Genomic DNA, 15,103 nt, shown 5'->3' with positions numbered 1-15,103 from the left:
TGTCTCTGTCCCAGAAAAGTCACAAGCCCTTAACTCCCTCTCTCCTTACTGCAGTGTCTGCTTGCACACCACCCATCTGCTTCTCCTTCAGCTGTTTAAGGCTAACAAAAGGCAAATGCAAGTCTTTCCCAAAACCCTACTCGCAATTCCTTTCGTCATGTTTAAAAGAAGTGAACAGGTTAGAGGCACACAGGAAGAATCAAGAGCTCCAATAAAACCTCATTTTTGGGAGGGGTGACTTTGGGAACATCTTTGCTGACCAAAAAAACCCCCACGGGGGTGATGAGGGGAAGCAAACAGTCTGATGATGACAGTGCCAGATAGGCAAGAGAAACCACTTAACCCAGAGTAGAGCTGTATCTGGGGCATCACAGCCTTCATGTCCCTCTCAGAGGTTTCTAACACCACAGGAATGAGTGGGAATGGAGCTGGCTAAACCAGCTGAATGTCTGAATGTCAGGTATAGAATTATTACTTTTTTTCATAGCTTGTTTATTCTCTTTACCAGAAAAAATTTCAAAAAATGTATTGATATTCTCTCCTGATATCTTACAATATGATGGTATGTTATGGTGGGATTTTTGACTGAAGCAACTATAAGACAAAGATGTATGTGGCTAAGTTCACCTCAACCTTTTAAAGGTGCTACAGTGAATGCTTAGCCCCTACCCACTCAGCTGATAGTGTGGTAAAGGAAGTCCACTCCGAGGAACAGAATAGCACACTCCACAGTGAGATAGAGAGATAACTGTCAGGGCAAAAAGACCACCACCAGCAATGGAAAATCTCCCATCACATCCAAAAAGTGACCTTTAGCAGCAGCTGACCTTTAGAAACCTAATAACTCTTGTGTGAAATGTGGTGACTGAGGAAATACTGACTTTGGCTTGCTGGGAAGGCTGCACTGCTGCCCCATGGGGCTGTGCTGAAAACCACAACGCTGACGTTAAAAAATGCCATTAAATACTCGGCTCTTCCCCAGTCACTGCACCCACTTACAGGTGCCACCCAACCTGGCTCCAAGAAAAGCTGCCAGCACTATCATCGAGGCAGGTCCTGATCCTGCCTGCCTTTGCTGTGCCCAATGCAGCTGGCGCTCAGCATTGTGTCCCTCTTGGAAAATAGCCGTCTCTTGGCCTAAGGGCTGTGACCACCAGGAAAAATGACTACGCGCAGCAGTGAGGCATCAGCAGCTGCTGGAGGTGTGCCCTGGGGAACCTATTCACTGCTCGGCCCCTGCTCCCATAAAGCAGCATTGTCAGAAAACTCCCAGTGCAGCAGTGTTGGATGAGGCACAATGTGATTTACCTCAGTGATGATGCTCCTCTTTTGGGATCTCTCCACAAAATCCTGGCTCTGCCTAAATGCCAATATTTTTCTTTGCGATTTCACAACGTTTTCACTACTTCTTTCTCAATTTTACACTGACAAATGTAGCGTGACTTACATAAGCTCCTTCTTTCTGCCTCAATGCCTCTGCTGACAGAAATCCTTGACATGCACATCAGCCAAAGAGTGGCTGTATGCAAGGAACAAGAAAAAGCCACGTGGAAGTGAAATCAATCACAGAACATTTAAAGGGCCTCCCCACTCACCACCTCCAAGAATAAACTTTCAGCTCAGATTCATATCTATGCTGATATTTTAGTAATGGACCATATAATATTTTTTCACTTTAGAGTGACTTAAGCAACTAAAATCAGTCAGGAATCAACAGATTCTTGATGTGCTAAATGTGAAAGACATTAGTATCTTTGATGATCAAGGGAGAGAGATACTTCTTTTGGTTCAGAGACACTGGAGCTGGAATTTACAAACAGTTTGGATAAAATTCCTTGAATTTGATAAATAATCTGGCTTAGTTATAAAATACTTTATTTCTGGAGTGGGCAGAGACATTAAACAGCAGTAGCTGGGGCACACAAAAATCTTGCCTTTGTAACACTCTGATTTTCTCCCTCTCAAAGGCTTCCTTTGCTATTTCTCACTGTTTTACTGAATCCTGAGGCAAAGACAGCTTTGTTGGAAAACAGGCAACCACACACAAGAAGACAACCCAACACTAGGTGTAAATGGTATTATTTGACTGCAGCAATGAGAGCAACAGCACTGCTCTCCAAGTACAGGCCAAACCTTTAAATTATAGGTGAAAAATACCAGCAAGAGCTGTGAGCTGTGAGCGTGTCCCCAGTCCTGCTTGGCTTACCAGAGGGCCCAGAGGATTCCCAAGGGGAAGGGCACGATGCAGAGGGGCAGGTCCCAGAAAGACAAGGTATATCCTTCCATTTTGTCAACAAACCATCAATAATCACTCAACAAGCTCCACGTCTGTGGAGCAGAAGTTTCATACAGACCATGCTTCATGTATCTTATGGAAAAGAGAGTCAAAACTATTGCTGAAGGTGCAGTGAATACCCACAGCTACTCCTCTGCCCAAGAGGTTTCCTTGTCCCACAGACAATATCAGGTTTTGTTCTTGGAAACTCATACTGGTTGCTACTTATTTCCTTTTTCCTTCCAGATATTTACAAACAGGTTAATTGGTTCTTTCACTGTTCTTCTGGGAAGTAAAGTTAAACTCTCCTGCATAATTCCCCAGTTTCTCCTTTTGCAGGGGTGAGAGCACTTTCCCAAGAAATAAGAGCTGAATCAAGGTGGGTGCCAGTAAGGGCTGCCAGTCCTTGGGCAAAGGTCCCTGCCCCGTGACTCCCAAACACGGGTGCTCCCCATGGGCCAGGGCTGTGTTTTGTGGTGGGGATGCTCTATGCCCTGTCCTGCTGGTTGGGCTACTGGCAGGCTGGGACAGCTGAGTCCTGGTACAACCATGACATTGAAGGATTTATCCTTGACTCTGACCAGCATTCTTTTTTCAAGGTTTTTAAAACACTCAGCTCCCCAGTCTGGGAAAGCTCAGAAATGACGGCCTAAGGTAAAAGATATTGGATTGCTGTAAAAAAACCCACAACCCATCAACCAACCAACCAAACACCAGCAAGCCATACTACCACCTAAGTCTGGTTTCCTTCAGTCCTTGCAGGAATAACATTGCTGCATGTGCCACCAAGAGGCACTTCTTTAGAAAACTTAGCAAGACAACCAGAGCACCAACAGGCTCACGGAGCCCCAAAGCCACCCCTGCCTGCCTGCTCACTAGAATGGCTTGATGACTGCAAAAGGTTGGGGCAAACCCCAAGAGGCTCCAGCTTTAGGGGCCCTGTGGAAGAGGAACCAAAATAATTTTGATAAACACAGCAAATTCTAGCAATTGCTAGCAATTCTAGCAATTGGGTGTGCGCAGCATGTCTGTGATGTGTCGGGATTCCAAAGGTTTCCTCTCAGGTCAAGCAGGGGCTCTGACAGCCACCAAGCGGCCTGCATTTGTGTTTCAATATGCAGGGCAGGAGGACAAGCTGAAAGCAATTAGAACCACAGAAGAGTCTGTGCAGGGGTGTTTGTGATGCCCCTGAACGAGCTGTTCTCTTTCCTATTTCGAATACAATGCCAAGGATATTACTTGAAATGCAGCTTTCAATCCTCTGTGCTACCAGTGCTGCTAACCCAGGGCGAGCGACACTTGCACTGGGGGAGTACAGAAATGACAAGGCAATTTCAGAAACACATAAGCACAACCTTCACCCCCCTTTTATATTTTTTTTTTTTTTTTTTTAGAATTTAAGAAACAAAATCAGTACAAAATCCAGAGCTGGGGAGAGGGGAGATGAAGATGGGCAAAAGCTTGCATCTGGTTCAAAGGCATGTACACAAAATGTGAGAATTACAGGTGCACAAGAGTCTGAGACAGCTTAGATCAGCATCCTGGCATATTTGCAGAAACTGAGCAGTGAGCAGCAAGCCTTTTCTGGAGGGAGCAGGTTGGGAGCACTCAGGGCAGAAGAGGTCAGGCTGTCTGTGTTCAGCAGAGCTGCTCTGACACATGGCAATGCCCGCTGTGACACACGGCAGTGCCTGCTCTTCCAGGAAGGCAGCCATGGCCTGGTGACTGTGCACTCTCATTCTGTGGTTCCCCACTGAAACACTGACAAGTTCATCAGTAGGCTCTGCCAGACCTGCAGCTGGCTGCCTCTGCAGACACTTGCTGCCCCTGCAGACACTTGCTGCCCCTGCAGACACTCACTGGTGTCTCATGCTACAGGTGGGACTGCAGGTACGGGGCAGCCCTGGCCCCATGCCCTCCTCTGTGCCTACCTGCTTCAGCTGCAGTGTCAGCCATGGGGACTGCAAGTGATGGGGGTCTGGAGACACTGACTCTGAGCCATCCCTGCAGTAGGAACCTCCAAGCATGAGGAGGCACTTGCTCAAGCATTGTTCTGCCCCTCTGAGCCTGTTTTGCCTTTCCTGTGGGACTGGGACAGCTGGGACTCAGCTTCCCAGCCACCCCTGCCTTCCATCTGCGCTGCAGCTGGCCTCTTGCACGAGATCTCTGCCCATGGGGGAAGGACCCAGACTTGGATTTGTTTCTCACCGGGAAGCTACTCTGAAGCCACATTTGAGGTTTCCTCATCTCCAGAGTCTCTGTGGACTCACACATACCACCAAGCACCTTACAGATAGACAACAGAGATGCAAGTAGGGTGAATATTTTTCTGGGGACCTAGACATGACATTGCAGATCCGTGGGAGAAAATTATCTTCTCCACATCCCTCTGGGCCCAGCAGGCCCCCACAACACATCAAGTTATCCCTTTGCTCCTCTGCAGGTCTTGGGCAAGCCCGAGGCTCGTCACGGCTGGTGCTGAGCCCCGTGTGGCTGAGTGACCACCGGGTGCCAAAGTCCTGCCTCCAAACTCATACTCTGCATCCAAGGGAACCACTCTGAGACAGCACAAACCCTCCTTGCCACAACTGCAGCTGTATTTCTGGTAGAGGAAGGAGGGTCAGGGCTGTTCCCAGGGCCTCCCGTTGGGCTGGGGCTCAGTCAGGGGCTCCAGCACACCCAGGAGAGAGGGGAATGAGAATTTCCATGCACTCAAAAGCCAGTGGAACATTTAATAGCTGAACCTTCTTCACTAAGTTTCCATGACCTGGGGACAGATCTCTCTCTCCAGACAAACACCAGAGTGTGTTCCAGACTCAATCCACCAGCTACCTGCAACTCAAGGTTATTTTTCAAGAGCAAGGATAGTGGGCATGGGGTGTCCTCACAGCACGTTACCTACCCAGCTGCTGGACTCCCCCTTTCATCTGGTTTGTATTTATAGGAAATATCCTTGCCCAGATGGAAAAACACATGAAAGAACATTACTCTTGCTTCCTTTGCGTGCAGGTTATATGCTTGTCAGGACATGTGCCTTGTGACAGGTTGAAAGAGCACATTTTGGGGAAGGGAAACTTTCTGACAACTCATCCCTGGAAGGCAGACAAATGATAACACTCCCAATGGGCTTAATCTGGGAGAAGGCAGCACCTGACCTCAGTCATGACATGGTAATTATAACAGAAAAAAAAATCCGGCAAAAAGAGCAGTGGAAAGAGCAGTGCTGGACTGCTCCCGAAAAAGGATACAAAGCCTGTCCTAAATAAGCACAGGAGGTGTTCCCTGATGCAGACAACTGACATTTGGCAGTTCTGTGTGTCAGAAGCAAATATCACAAGGAGAACAAGCGAAGGGGAAGTGCTGGTGTCCTAAGGGATGGGCAGTCCTCTTCCAGTAGGGGAGCCTGGATGGCCTAGGAATGCCCCTCTCAGTGCATTCCCTGGACTACAGGTTTCAGTGTGTGCAAAAAGAGATGTTCCCTGAGCAGTTCTCCATTTTCTCCCTCCTAGGCTTTCAGGGCATCTCATGGCTTTAAGTTCACACACTAAATATGAAGAGAAAAGGGAAGCACATATTTTCTCTCCAATTCCTTATGCCATCCACCCGTCCCACATACCTTTCTACTCATTGCTTCTTTACAGAAAATCGATTTCAGGAGCATTATATGATGCTAAAAAAGTCCAGCCCTGTAAACCCCCCCCACCTGAAGAGAAAAGTGAGAGCTTTTGCAGACAAAAGACTGAGTGAAGACAAGCATTGTCCACCCAACTTTTCATGATTGTTGGAAAGATGACAGATCAAGATGTCCACAGTTGAAGCTATGAAAGACATAAACATATTTCCTTTCAAAGGCCCTTACTCAAAACTGAACTGGGATGCAATAAATCAGCCCCCACATTCACACACACACAAAAAAAAAAAAAAGAAAGAAAAAAGAAAAAAAAAGAAAAAAAAGAAAAAAGAAAAGAAAGAAAGAAAGGAAGGAAGGGGAAATTTAGATTAGTCACAAAGAAGTTCCCCCGCCTGCTTCTCTGGGTGCATAAAGCAGGCTCCTGAAGGCACTGTCTTTACTTCATCTCTGCTCCTGCGACAGGAGCACACAGCTCATCCATCCCCTGCCCCTTCTGGGCTCCTGCTGTACTTCTGGCTCCTTCTCCAGCAGTTGCTGGCAGTGAGGCTGAGATGGAAGGACAGCCAGAAGTAGAGCCAAGAAATGAAGAGCAGATGGATTGTGAAAGGGAACGTGCTGAGGATGAATGGAGGAGCTGGCAAAGAGGACAGGTTAGGAACACGCTGCACCTCGTGTCCGCGGTTGCTCAGTGGATATTACTGCTTGCCTGCCTGATTTACCTTGGTATAGATTTTCTGCAGCCCTCAACGGTAAGAGCTCATGTTCAACCCGTGGTCTTTGGCCTATAAAGATTTGTATGGGCTTTATTTTATAATTTTTTTTTTTTTAAGAAAAGAAAAAAGTTTTTAGGCTTGTCCTTATTCAAACCCCAAGTTTTTAATCCTTTCCTCATGATAGCAATTATTTTTATTTTTTTTTTACACTGCTTGTCCTCAAAACACCATCCAGTATTGCCCAGTGCAGGGCTTAGGGCCAAGTTGTCCATTAGAGAGATTGTTCCAAGAACGCTTTTTACGCGTTCTTCTGACTCCTTGCCCTACTTGCAGTGACTTGTGTGTATTTCCATTTAATTAAATAGGATCATCTGAGTGAATGAGAACCCAGATTGCCCATAAACAACTTTTAAAATGTATTATATGTGCTGGCAGATATGTGAGAAAGCAAGTTTTCTTGTGCCAGCTGTAGCAAGACCCTCTGAAGCCTTTTGGTGCTCTCAACCTGCCCACATCGCAGGGTTTGGGAGCAGTCATCTGTGTCTGCAGAGGACAGCCTGTGCGTGTGTGTGCGTGTGAGAAAGACTGATGTGGTCAGAGAGAGTTTCATGTACACATAACACCACTGCACACAGTATAAAGAACAGAGATGCCTGAAACTCACAGTACTTCAGCAAAAATCGCAGCAGACGCATTTGCCTCTTTCACGTGCTTGCAGGCTGGTGGATTGCCAACAGCCTTTCATGGCTATTTCGCTTGTGCACCAGCGACTTCTCCTCCCACACCTTCTCCAGGAGCTGCGTACCACTTTAAAGCTTGTTGTGCTTCGTTTTACCCGAGTTCATTCTTTCCTCCCACTTAGACTTGACAGAGTGACAAGCCAGGCGTGTAACCACGCAAGGGAGGGATGGCCTCGTGCTCCAGGTCCTCTGCACTTTAATGGAAACCCCTGTGCTCTGCACAAGTTGCACTGACCTGATCTCATGGTGGTTATTAAACTGCAGAATGATGAGCCTGGTAACACAGACAGACAACACTTGTCATTCAGGTCAGCCCTCTTCTCCTTCCACTACTTTGGAAGAGAGAAGAGAGTTTTTTGGAGAGTAAGAGAAGGGCAAGCTATCACACTGCTCAAGGTGCAGAAACCTCTCTTGGGTCACACTTTGGCTGTGAAGGCCCATCTCTCAGTATCTGGCTCTTCTGTAAAAATGTTACCTCTAATCCTCCTCTTCTAGAGAAGTAGGGCAGGGTCTGACATTTCTGCCTATAAGCCTTACAACCCAAGAGAGCAGCAGCTGAGGAGGGGATACAGTACAACCCTTCCTCAACAGAAAAAATTTGGACAGGGTGCTTGAGGAGCAGCAACTGCAACAGAAGATAAGTCCAGGTCCTAGGAGTCACCAGAGGACTTTTTCGGTTTTTAATACTTGCTAACTACAGGGTTAGGACTAGTTTCTATTATTTTAACAGATAACCATGGTGTCTGGTTTGGAGTGCACTGCAATGTGCAGGAGCAGTCTCGTGGGCTGTACGTGGGGGGATTTCATTGCAGTGCAATTACAGGGCTCAGCAGGATAACTGTGAACTGACCATATAACTGTCTGATGAAAGGGCAGGAGTACTAACCTGACTTGACTCTTCGGGCAGTTTAGGGAGATGGACATTATGGAAGAAGGGGCACAACAGCATGAGAGGCAGACTGGGAGTGCTGGTCCATGGGAGTGACTGAGTGGCTGTCCCTATAATAGGGAAGAGTCTTATTCTGCTCTCCAAGGCTGGAGAGTGCTGCACTAACTTTATTTGCAAGCCAATATCTGTAGTGTTTCACAGAAAGATCGTATGTGATTCCTTTCCATCATTCTCACAGCTCTGAAAAGAAAAACCCTGGACTGTTCTGTGAAACCACAGAACAAATAATGTGATGGCACATGCTAAGGAAAGTTAGCATCTGCAGCCCAGACTGTACTTAACTAAAAGGGACAGCGATCTCACTTCTGTCATGATGCCATCTGAGAGCAAGCCTCAGCTGAGATTTCCAAATAAGCAAGTTAAAAAAAAGGGTAGTGATAGTCTGCTTTCACTCATCTACAATTCCCATATCTCCTGGAATTACTTCCTCTTGCCACAGCTCTCCTCTTGCAAGCGAGGTAAAAACCCTAATCCTAATATCTCCTGGTGAGGAGAAGGTACAGCCCACTTCCAGAGAACAGTCATCTGCCATCTGTTTGACACAGGGAGTTGGGCCCATGACCACGGTGGCCCCCTCAATCAGCCCCCTGAGGTTTGCCGTACAAACCTATTCCTGAAACTTCTGCCACGTGGCTCTAGACACAGTGTCCCAGGCAGGAGGAAGTTTGGGGATCCAGAACAGGCAGGAATGAAGTTGCAAATCTGTGTGTAAATGATACAGAGAAATTTGAAGCAGTCAGTAAGAAGCACCTCTGTGATCCCAGCCCTTCTGGCACCCCTTCCTGCACACCGTAAGAAGGCAGAACAGAGAAAGAGAGGGGACTAACTTCGTTACTAGCTCACGGATGTCCTTCCAGTACTACTGACACATCCTCTCCTCAGCACAGGTAACTAGTAGATAATTGCAAAGTGCTTTGAGATCATGCAATAATTGGCAGAGATGTGTAAAACAGGTAATGTGCATTAGTGACAACGGGGCTGACATAATTGCTACAAGTTTGCCATCCAGCCTGTCTGCCTTTAACACACCCTGTCCACCAGTGGCCAGATCACACAGACTGCGGTGGATGTTGTTTGACCTCAGATGCTCAGTGACCCCATGATTTGCTATCATGTTGTTAGGAAACTATCTGGAAATCTCAGCTTCCTAAGCCAGGAGTGAAATGCTTGTGCACTCAGGTGCCTAGAATAAGAGCAAGCCCAAGATTCAGGCTACTGAGGCAGTGGATAGGAACGGTAATGCTAATGGAGACAGTTCCACCTGAGTCACGGCGTGTTAAAAGCTTGCATTTGGCAGCCGTAGCCAGCCTTACCGATGGAGCAAGTGCAGAGCATCAGCAGTGGCAGCACTAGGGGGTGCCAGAGCAGATTTTTCCCAGCACCGGCATCCACTTCACCCTCTGGCACAGATCACAGAGGGCAGCCCAGCTCCAGCCGCCTTCCCCTGCCACTTGCCTTTACCCAGGCACAGCACTGAGCCTGTAGACTTGCATGTCTGTGCTCACACTCTGCTCTGTCCCAACACGTTCCCTGCGCTCAGAGTGAAGGGGCTGCCCTGACCTTGTAACGCACATGAGACCAAATCCATGAAAGTCAGCCCAACCCACATCTCACCAGCCCACTTTCTCCCCCAGAAAGCCTTTGTAATAGGTGAAGAGATGGAGCAGCGAGCCTAATCTTTCAGTCTTTAATCAGGCAAAATGCTAAATACTTGTGGTTGTGAAGAGACTGCAGATTCGGGTCTTCTGTGGTTATGATAAGAGACAAGTTTGAGATGCAGAGTTCAGATTTAAAAATCCAATACTGAACCTTGATGTTTTGTGTATCTGATCAGTAAGATGCACATTTCTGTATTTGAATCCTTACATTCATAAAATACAAATTACAGAATCATAGAATGGTTAGATTGGAAGGGACCTTGAAGATTGTCTTGTTCCAGTCCCCCTGCCGTGGGCAGGGACACCTTCATGCTAGACCAGGTTGCTCATTCCCCCCTGTCCTGTCACTCCAAGCCCTCGTCAAAAGTCCCTCTCCAGTTCTCTTGTAGCCCCTTTAGGTACTGGAAGGTGCTTTAAGGACTCCCTGGAGCCCTCTGTTCTCCAGACTGAACAGCCCCAGGTCTCTCATTCTGTCTTAGGAGAGGTGTTCCAATCAATTTTAAACACATCTTAACACACTTAAGAGCCTGTGAGAGACACACATCCAGTAAGAGCCTGATTCAAAGTGCAAGGAACCATAAAGCCAGACCAAATTCTTGGTGCCCTGCAGCATGTGTGGGTCCCCACTCTGCAAACAATGCCTGTTTGCCAGGTGCCCCTGGCTGTAAGTCAGACTCGAGGCACTGATGCAGAAGAGGCTCTGCACCCCAAGGTCCTTCCTTACTGTTTGGTTTGACTCGATTACAGTCACCAGCATGGTTTTCTAAACAGGAACACTGCCTGGAGGGCTCAGTCCTGGGCTGGAAGTCTCACCGGCTGGGAACCCTGCTAAAATCCTATTTTATAATAATGATATAAAAGCAAGTATGGAGCATAGCCGGGTAGCAGCAGCTATGCCAGCTGAGGCTGCCTGCTGTGCTTTTGGAGGTGAAGCCCCAATCCTGGCTGGGAAACAAAAGTGATAGTGGCAGCAGCGGGGTGTCCACCAGGTGCCTTAACAAGGATTTCTCTTTTTCTTCCAGCCTCAGAGTGACGAAGTGCCGTGGACCCTCATCCGGTACTCAGGTGGGTGGGTTTTGGGGTAGGGGGCACCCTGCAAGGGTCCCTGGCCCCTCGATGATCCCTGGTTCCCCCAGTGCAGCACCACATTCCCCTGGCACAGAGGAAGGGCTCCTGGCTCCCCACTCTACTGTGCACCGACCCTAGGGACAACTGTGGCATCCAGTGGGCCCTAAAATGCCTAAATAGCTGTTATGTGCTTCGTGGCACAGTGATGGCTACTGCTTCTGATGGAGGATGGCTGTGGGAGAAAGGGGCCAAGTCTGCCCCAGTGCTGCAAGGAGCCAAATGAAAGAAAAAGGGTTTTCCCAGAGCGGAACAAAAACCCTGAAAATCTACGTGGAGTTCTACAACCCTTACCTATCTCCTAAAACAAGCTTTCACTTCGCGAATGAACAAGAAATGCATTTTTAGGAATTTACTGAGTACGCACGGCACACCCTGTATTTCTGAGACAAGTCAACGGTTTCCTGATGTATGAAAAATGTAAATGATTTCATGGGGAAGAGTGAGTGAGCGAACACACCGTATCAGAAGTAGCACCGCCCTGCATGCTGGCTACATTGGATGTTTGTCCCATGACATACCTCAGTGATAGAACCAATTACTAAAAGTTTTAAATCATACTGAAAATATTGTTGGCCGTTTTACTTTCTCTTAACAGTGTGAGGCAGCACTAAGTCTAATATAATATAAATTCATGTTCTTTAGAGGAAAAGCTTAAGAAATTTGGCCTCAGCCCAGAGAGTCGGTGCTGCCTGCCTGCAGACCTTCTGAGTCCCCGGGCGTTCAGCTGGTGTGCTGAAAAATGAGAAGCACAGCAGGGAAACATGACCAGCATAGCCCTGGGAACTGTTACTGTTCATTGCAAGAGAAAACTTTCATGCTAAGTTCCAGTTTGATTTCTCCTGATTCTGCTCTGTATTAATTAGATTCTTATGTTTCTGTCTGTATGCTGCTCTTTTATCCTGTGTTCTGTTTAAAGAAACCCAGAACCAAACCCCAAGAAAAGGGCTTATGTTACCAGCATCTTCACAGGAAGCACTTTTTGTCTTCTTTCCAACTCTGAACACTTTTTCCTCATCTTATTTACTGTCTTGATTTTCCTGTCCTTTTTAGGAATCTGTGTTTCCTAAACTCACAGAGATACTTTACTTAATATATTTTTCTGTGTTTTAAGTAAGACATAGAGTAAGTAAATGGTGCATACATAGAAATTTGGAGGAAGAATTCATATAAACTGGAGTTGAGTCCAAAAGGCACAGCTTAATCAAAAGAGCCTGGAAATTTCCACAGAAGATGATGTCTGTCTAGAGCAGATGTCATTCTAGCTCTGATCTGCCCTATTCTTTGATTCACTCTCTCCTTTCCCATATATTTTCATCTTTCCTGTAGTCAGTTGTTATAAAACAACCCATTTACCAGACGACATTTGTAATCATGGGATCATCTTTTCCCTCTTCCGTTCCAGGCAAAAGCACCAAAGGAGTAGCCATCAATCTCACTGCTGAAAGAGGCTCTATTCAGATCAGAAATGGTTCCATCATGATCCCCTGTGATGGCCTCTACCTGGTGTCCCTGACGTGTTCCATCTACCCGGAAGAGGACTTGCTGAAGCTGACCCTGCAGAAGACGCAGAAATCTGCCAACAGTCCCCTCTGGATACAGACTGTCCGGAGCAGTAACAACACAGTAAATCTCAGAGACAACAGAGTAAATCTCACCACAGTGCTCTTCTTGTTCCGTGAAGATAACCTCACCCTGTGCACCGACTCCAACGCTGACATCAGGGATCTGTGGCTCAGCCTGGTGTTACAAAGTCCCCCTGAAGAAGCTCTCTGTAGGAGCTGACGTATGCAGTGCAACATGTAAAGTACAGCCTTGCCTACCAATCCATTTGCCTGTGGGATGCCTGTTCTCACCGGCTGTACTTGTACAGGCAGACTGCTCTAGCCTTCCTCCTTGGGGCTGTGGAAAGCCCCAGCTGGAGGGCAGATAAACCACAGTGCAAATGGGCTTTATAGAGTGTGTGCCATGTTCATGTCTTTGGAACTCTGTGCAGCTGATTTGCTACCCAGGATGGATCTTTCTAACTCTCAGGGGAAAGGGATGTGCAGAGCCCTTGAGGAGAACAGAAATGAAAGCCAAAGAAAGTCACACCAGCTTAGCTCATATTCAGAGAAACCCTGGGTTTCTCTGTTTGCTAGACAGTACCTGTATATAGGACAAAAGTGCTGTATGTTTGCTCAAATAAAAGTCTCGTAACTCAGGAAAATACTTCAGGTGGCTTGAAGCCATTTGGAGTAGTAGAAGAACAGATCTGGTCAACAGCCCTTCGCCTGGCCAGACAGGAGATGGGAAAGAGGCAGCAAGGGACTTCCTTTGCAGTGATCCAGATAAATGCTCTCTGACAGGTAAAGGCCATGAAAACAGGTGATATTTTGAAAGGAGCTGATAGGACTGCACTGGACAGCAGAAGCACAAGTCCTGCCGTGACTATGGGAGCAGCTTTTGGGAGCAGCTTTTAGGAGCAGAGGCCCACTGGCTGTGCCAGATATCTGCAGACTACTGAAGCCTCAGCCAAGGGAATATCTCGTGGGGCATTTACATCTTGACACCAGCTCTCAGAAGAAAATCTTCAAGCACACACTCACACACTGGCTTCAATGATTCAGGCACATAAAAATTTGGGAAAACATGAAGACTCTGGATTTGGTGGGTTCTCTCTAATGGACCAAGTGGAACCTGCAGGTCTGTGCATCCTTTCCTTGGGGAGGACTCAGATGGTTCTTGTGAGCCTTGCAGTAGACCTTGTCATACAGGTGTACACCAGAGATTCATAGGCACGACCTCTGCAACGCACCTCTGCACTCGTGCACACCCTGCCTGGCTCGTGCTGAAGCCAGACTGCTCTCAGTGGTTCTGGGCTGCACATCCCTGTTCTCATTGCAGCCTGGGGCTGCTGAGCACAAGTCCTGCCCTGCCCACACTGCAGGCAGCACGTGACCTGAGCACAGCCAGAGGCTGCTGTATTTTTGGTTGAAGTGAGGCAGATATCGAGGGCAAGCAGATTACGTGCCTCCCAACGAACTCTGTCGACATTTCAGCATGTCACTGCTGGCTGTACACTCCAAAGCCTTTTGTTAAAAGTATTTATGTATTTATATGATAGGCATAGGAATTTATAGGCATCAGATTTCTTAAAAACACTGGGAAGGGTTCAGACCAGGATGTCAGCGCTATGCTCCTTTTTTGCAGATGTTCCCAATGCCCTGGAGTGTTCCAGGCACCAGCCTGGACTGACCCACTCCTGGCTGAGCACTCCTGCAGGCTCAGGTGCCATAGGCAGGCAGCTCTTCCAGGCCTTGGAGAGCTTTTCCGTATGTTTTTTGCTGTGAACTTCCCTACGTGGGCCAGGCCACAGACCCAGCGAAACCTCTGTGGCTGAAGCAGTTATTCACATAGTAGCAAGAAGCAGCTTTCCTCCTCTCAGCTGAGACGCTGTGGGCTGACTTGCACCCACAGGATACTCCTCCCTGACTCTAAGGGATATTTTGGGCTTTTACCTCTGGCCACGCTGAGTACCACCAGGACCAAAGACAGCTGCATTCTGCCCCCAAGCTGGAGATTGTCACATTTCCCAGTTAAAGTGAGAATATGTTTCCCTTCCTAAAAAACAATAAACCTTTCCTTTGTAACATTTGGGCTCGTTAGTGTCCCTTGGAGGTGGGGGCTGGGGGAGGAGGGAGATGGAGGTGATTGGTGAATTACACACCCAGTGTTTGAGAAGACATTTCTACTGGTAGGAAAACTACATGAAATTTTCACATCCTTCCTTTTTTTTTTTTAACCCTTCAGCTTTCATTTCAGGTCTCCACAGGGTATCCAGGGCTGGTGCTTCCCAATGTGGGCTAACACAGGCAGGGCAGGCTGTGTCAGTGGTATGGACAGGGGTGCACAGGACAGCAAGAAAGATTTAGCCTAGACAACACAATTAGATTTGTTCCTCAGTAGGCTACACTCTTTCTTCCTTTTCAGAGCATGTCAGGGCATTTCACACACTGATTCCACTGCACTT

The 15,103-nt window shown here is 47.4% G+C and overlaps 1 protein-coding gene across 1 annotated transcript; it reads left to right on the top strand.

Moving 5' to 3' along the window:
* Positions 1-6,398: 6,398 nt before the first annotated feature.
* TNFSF4 (TNF superfamily member 4) lies at positions 6,399-12,876 on the top strand. Its single transcript, XM_027694538.1, has 3 exons — positions 6,399-6,655; positions 10,989-11,031; positions 12,497-12,876. Exons 1-3 carry the CDS (start codon positions 6,458-6,460, stop codon positions 12,874-12,876), a joined length of 621 nt encoding a protein of 206 aa, XP_027550339.1. The 5' UTR covers positions 6,399-6,457.
* Positions 12,877-15,103: the final 2,227 nt, after the last annotated feature.

Source organism: Neopelma chrysocephalum, unplaced genomic scaffold (genome assembly GCF_003984885.1).
Source record: "Neopelma chrysocephalum unplaced genomic scaffold, ASM398488v2 Primary Assembly neopelma1_98, whole genome shotgun sequence".
In the NCBI taxonomy this organism is placed as follows: domain Eukaryota; kingdom Metazoa; phylum Chordata; class Aves; order Passeriformes; family Pipridae; genus Neopelma; species Neopelma chrysocephalum.
This window is presented reverse-complemented; position numbering and strand designations above follow the sequence as displayed.

Coding starts and splice junctions, on each gene's coding strand:
- TNFSF4 (XM_027694538.1), top strand. CDS start 6,458: ATGGAAGGACAGCCAGAAGTAGAGCCAAGAAATGAAGAGCAGATGGAT. Junction 6,656..10,988: donor ATTTTCTGCAGCCCTCAACG/GTAAGAGCTCAT, acceptor TTTTTCTTCCAG/CCTCAGAGTGACGAAGTGCC. Junction 11,032..12,496: donor GACCCTCATCCGGTACTCAG/GTGGGTGGGTTT, acceptor CTTCCGTTCCAG/GCAAAAGCACCAAAGGAGTA.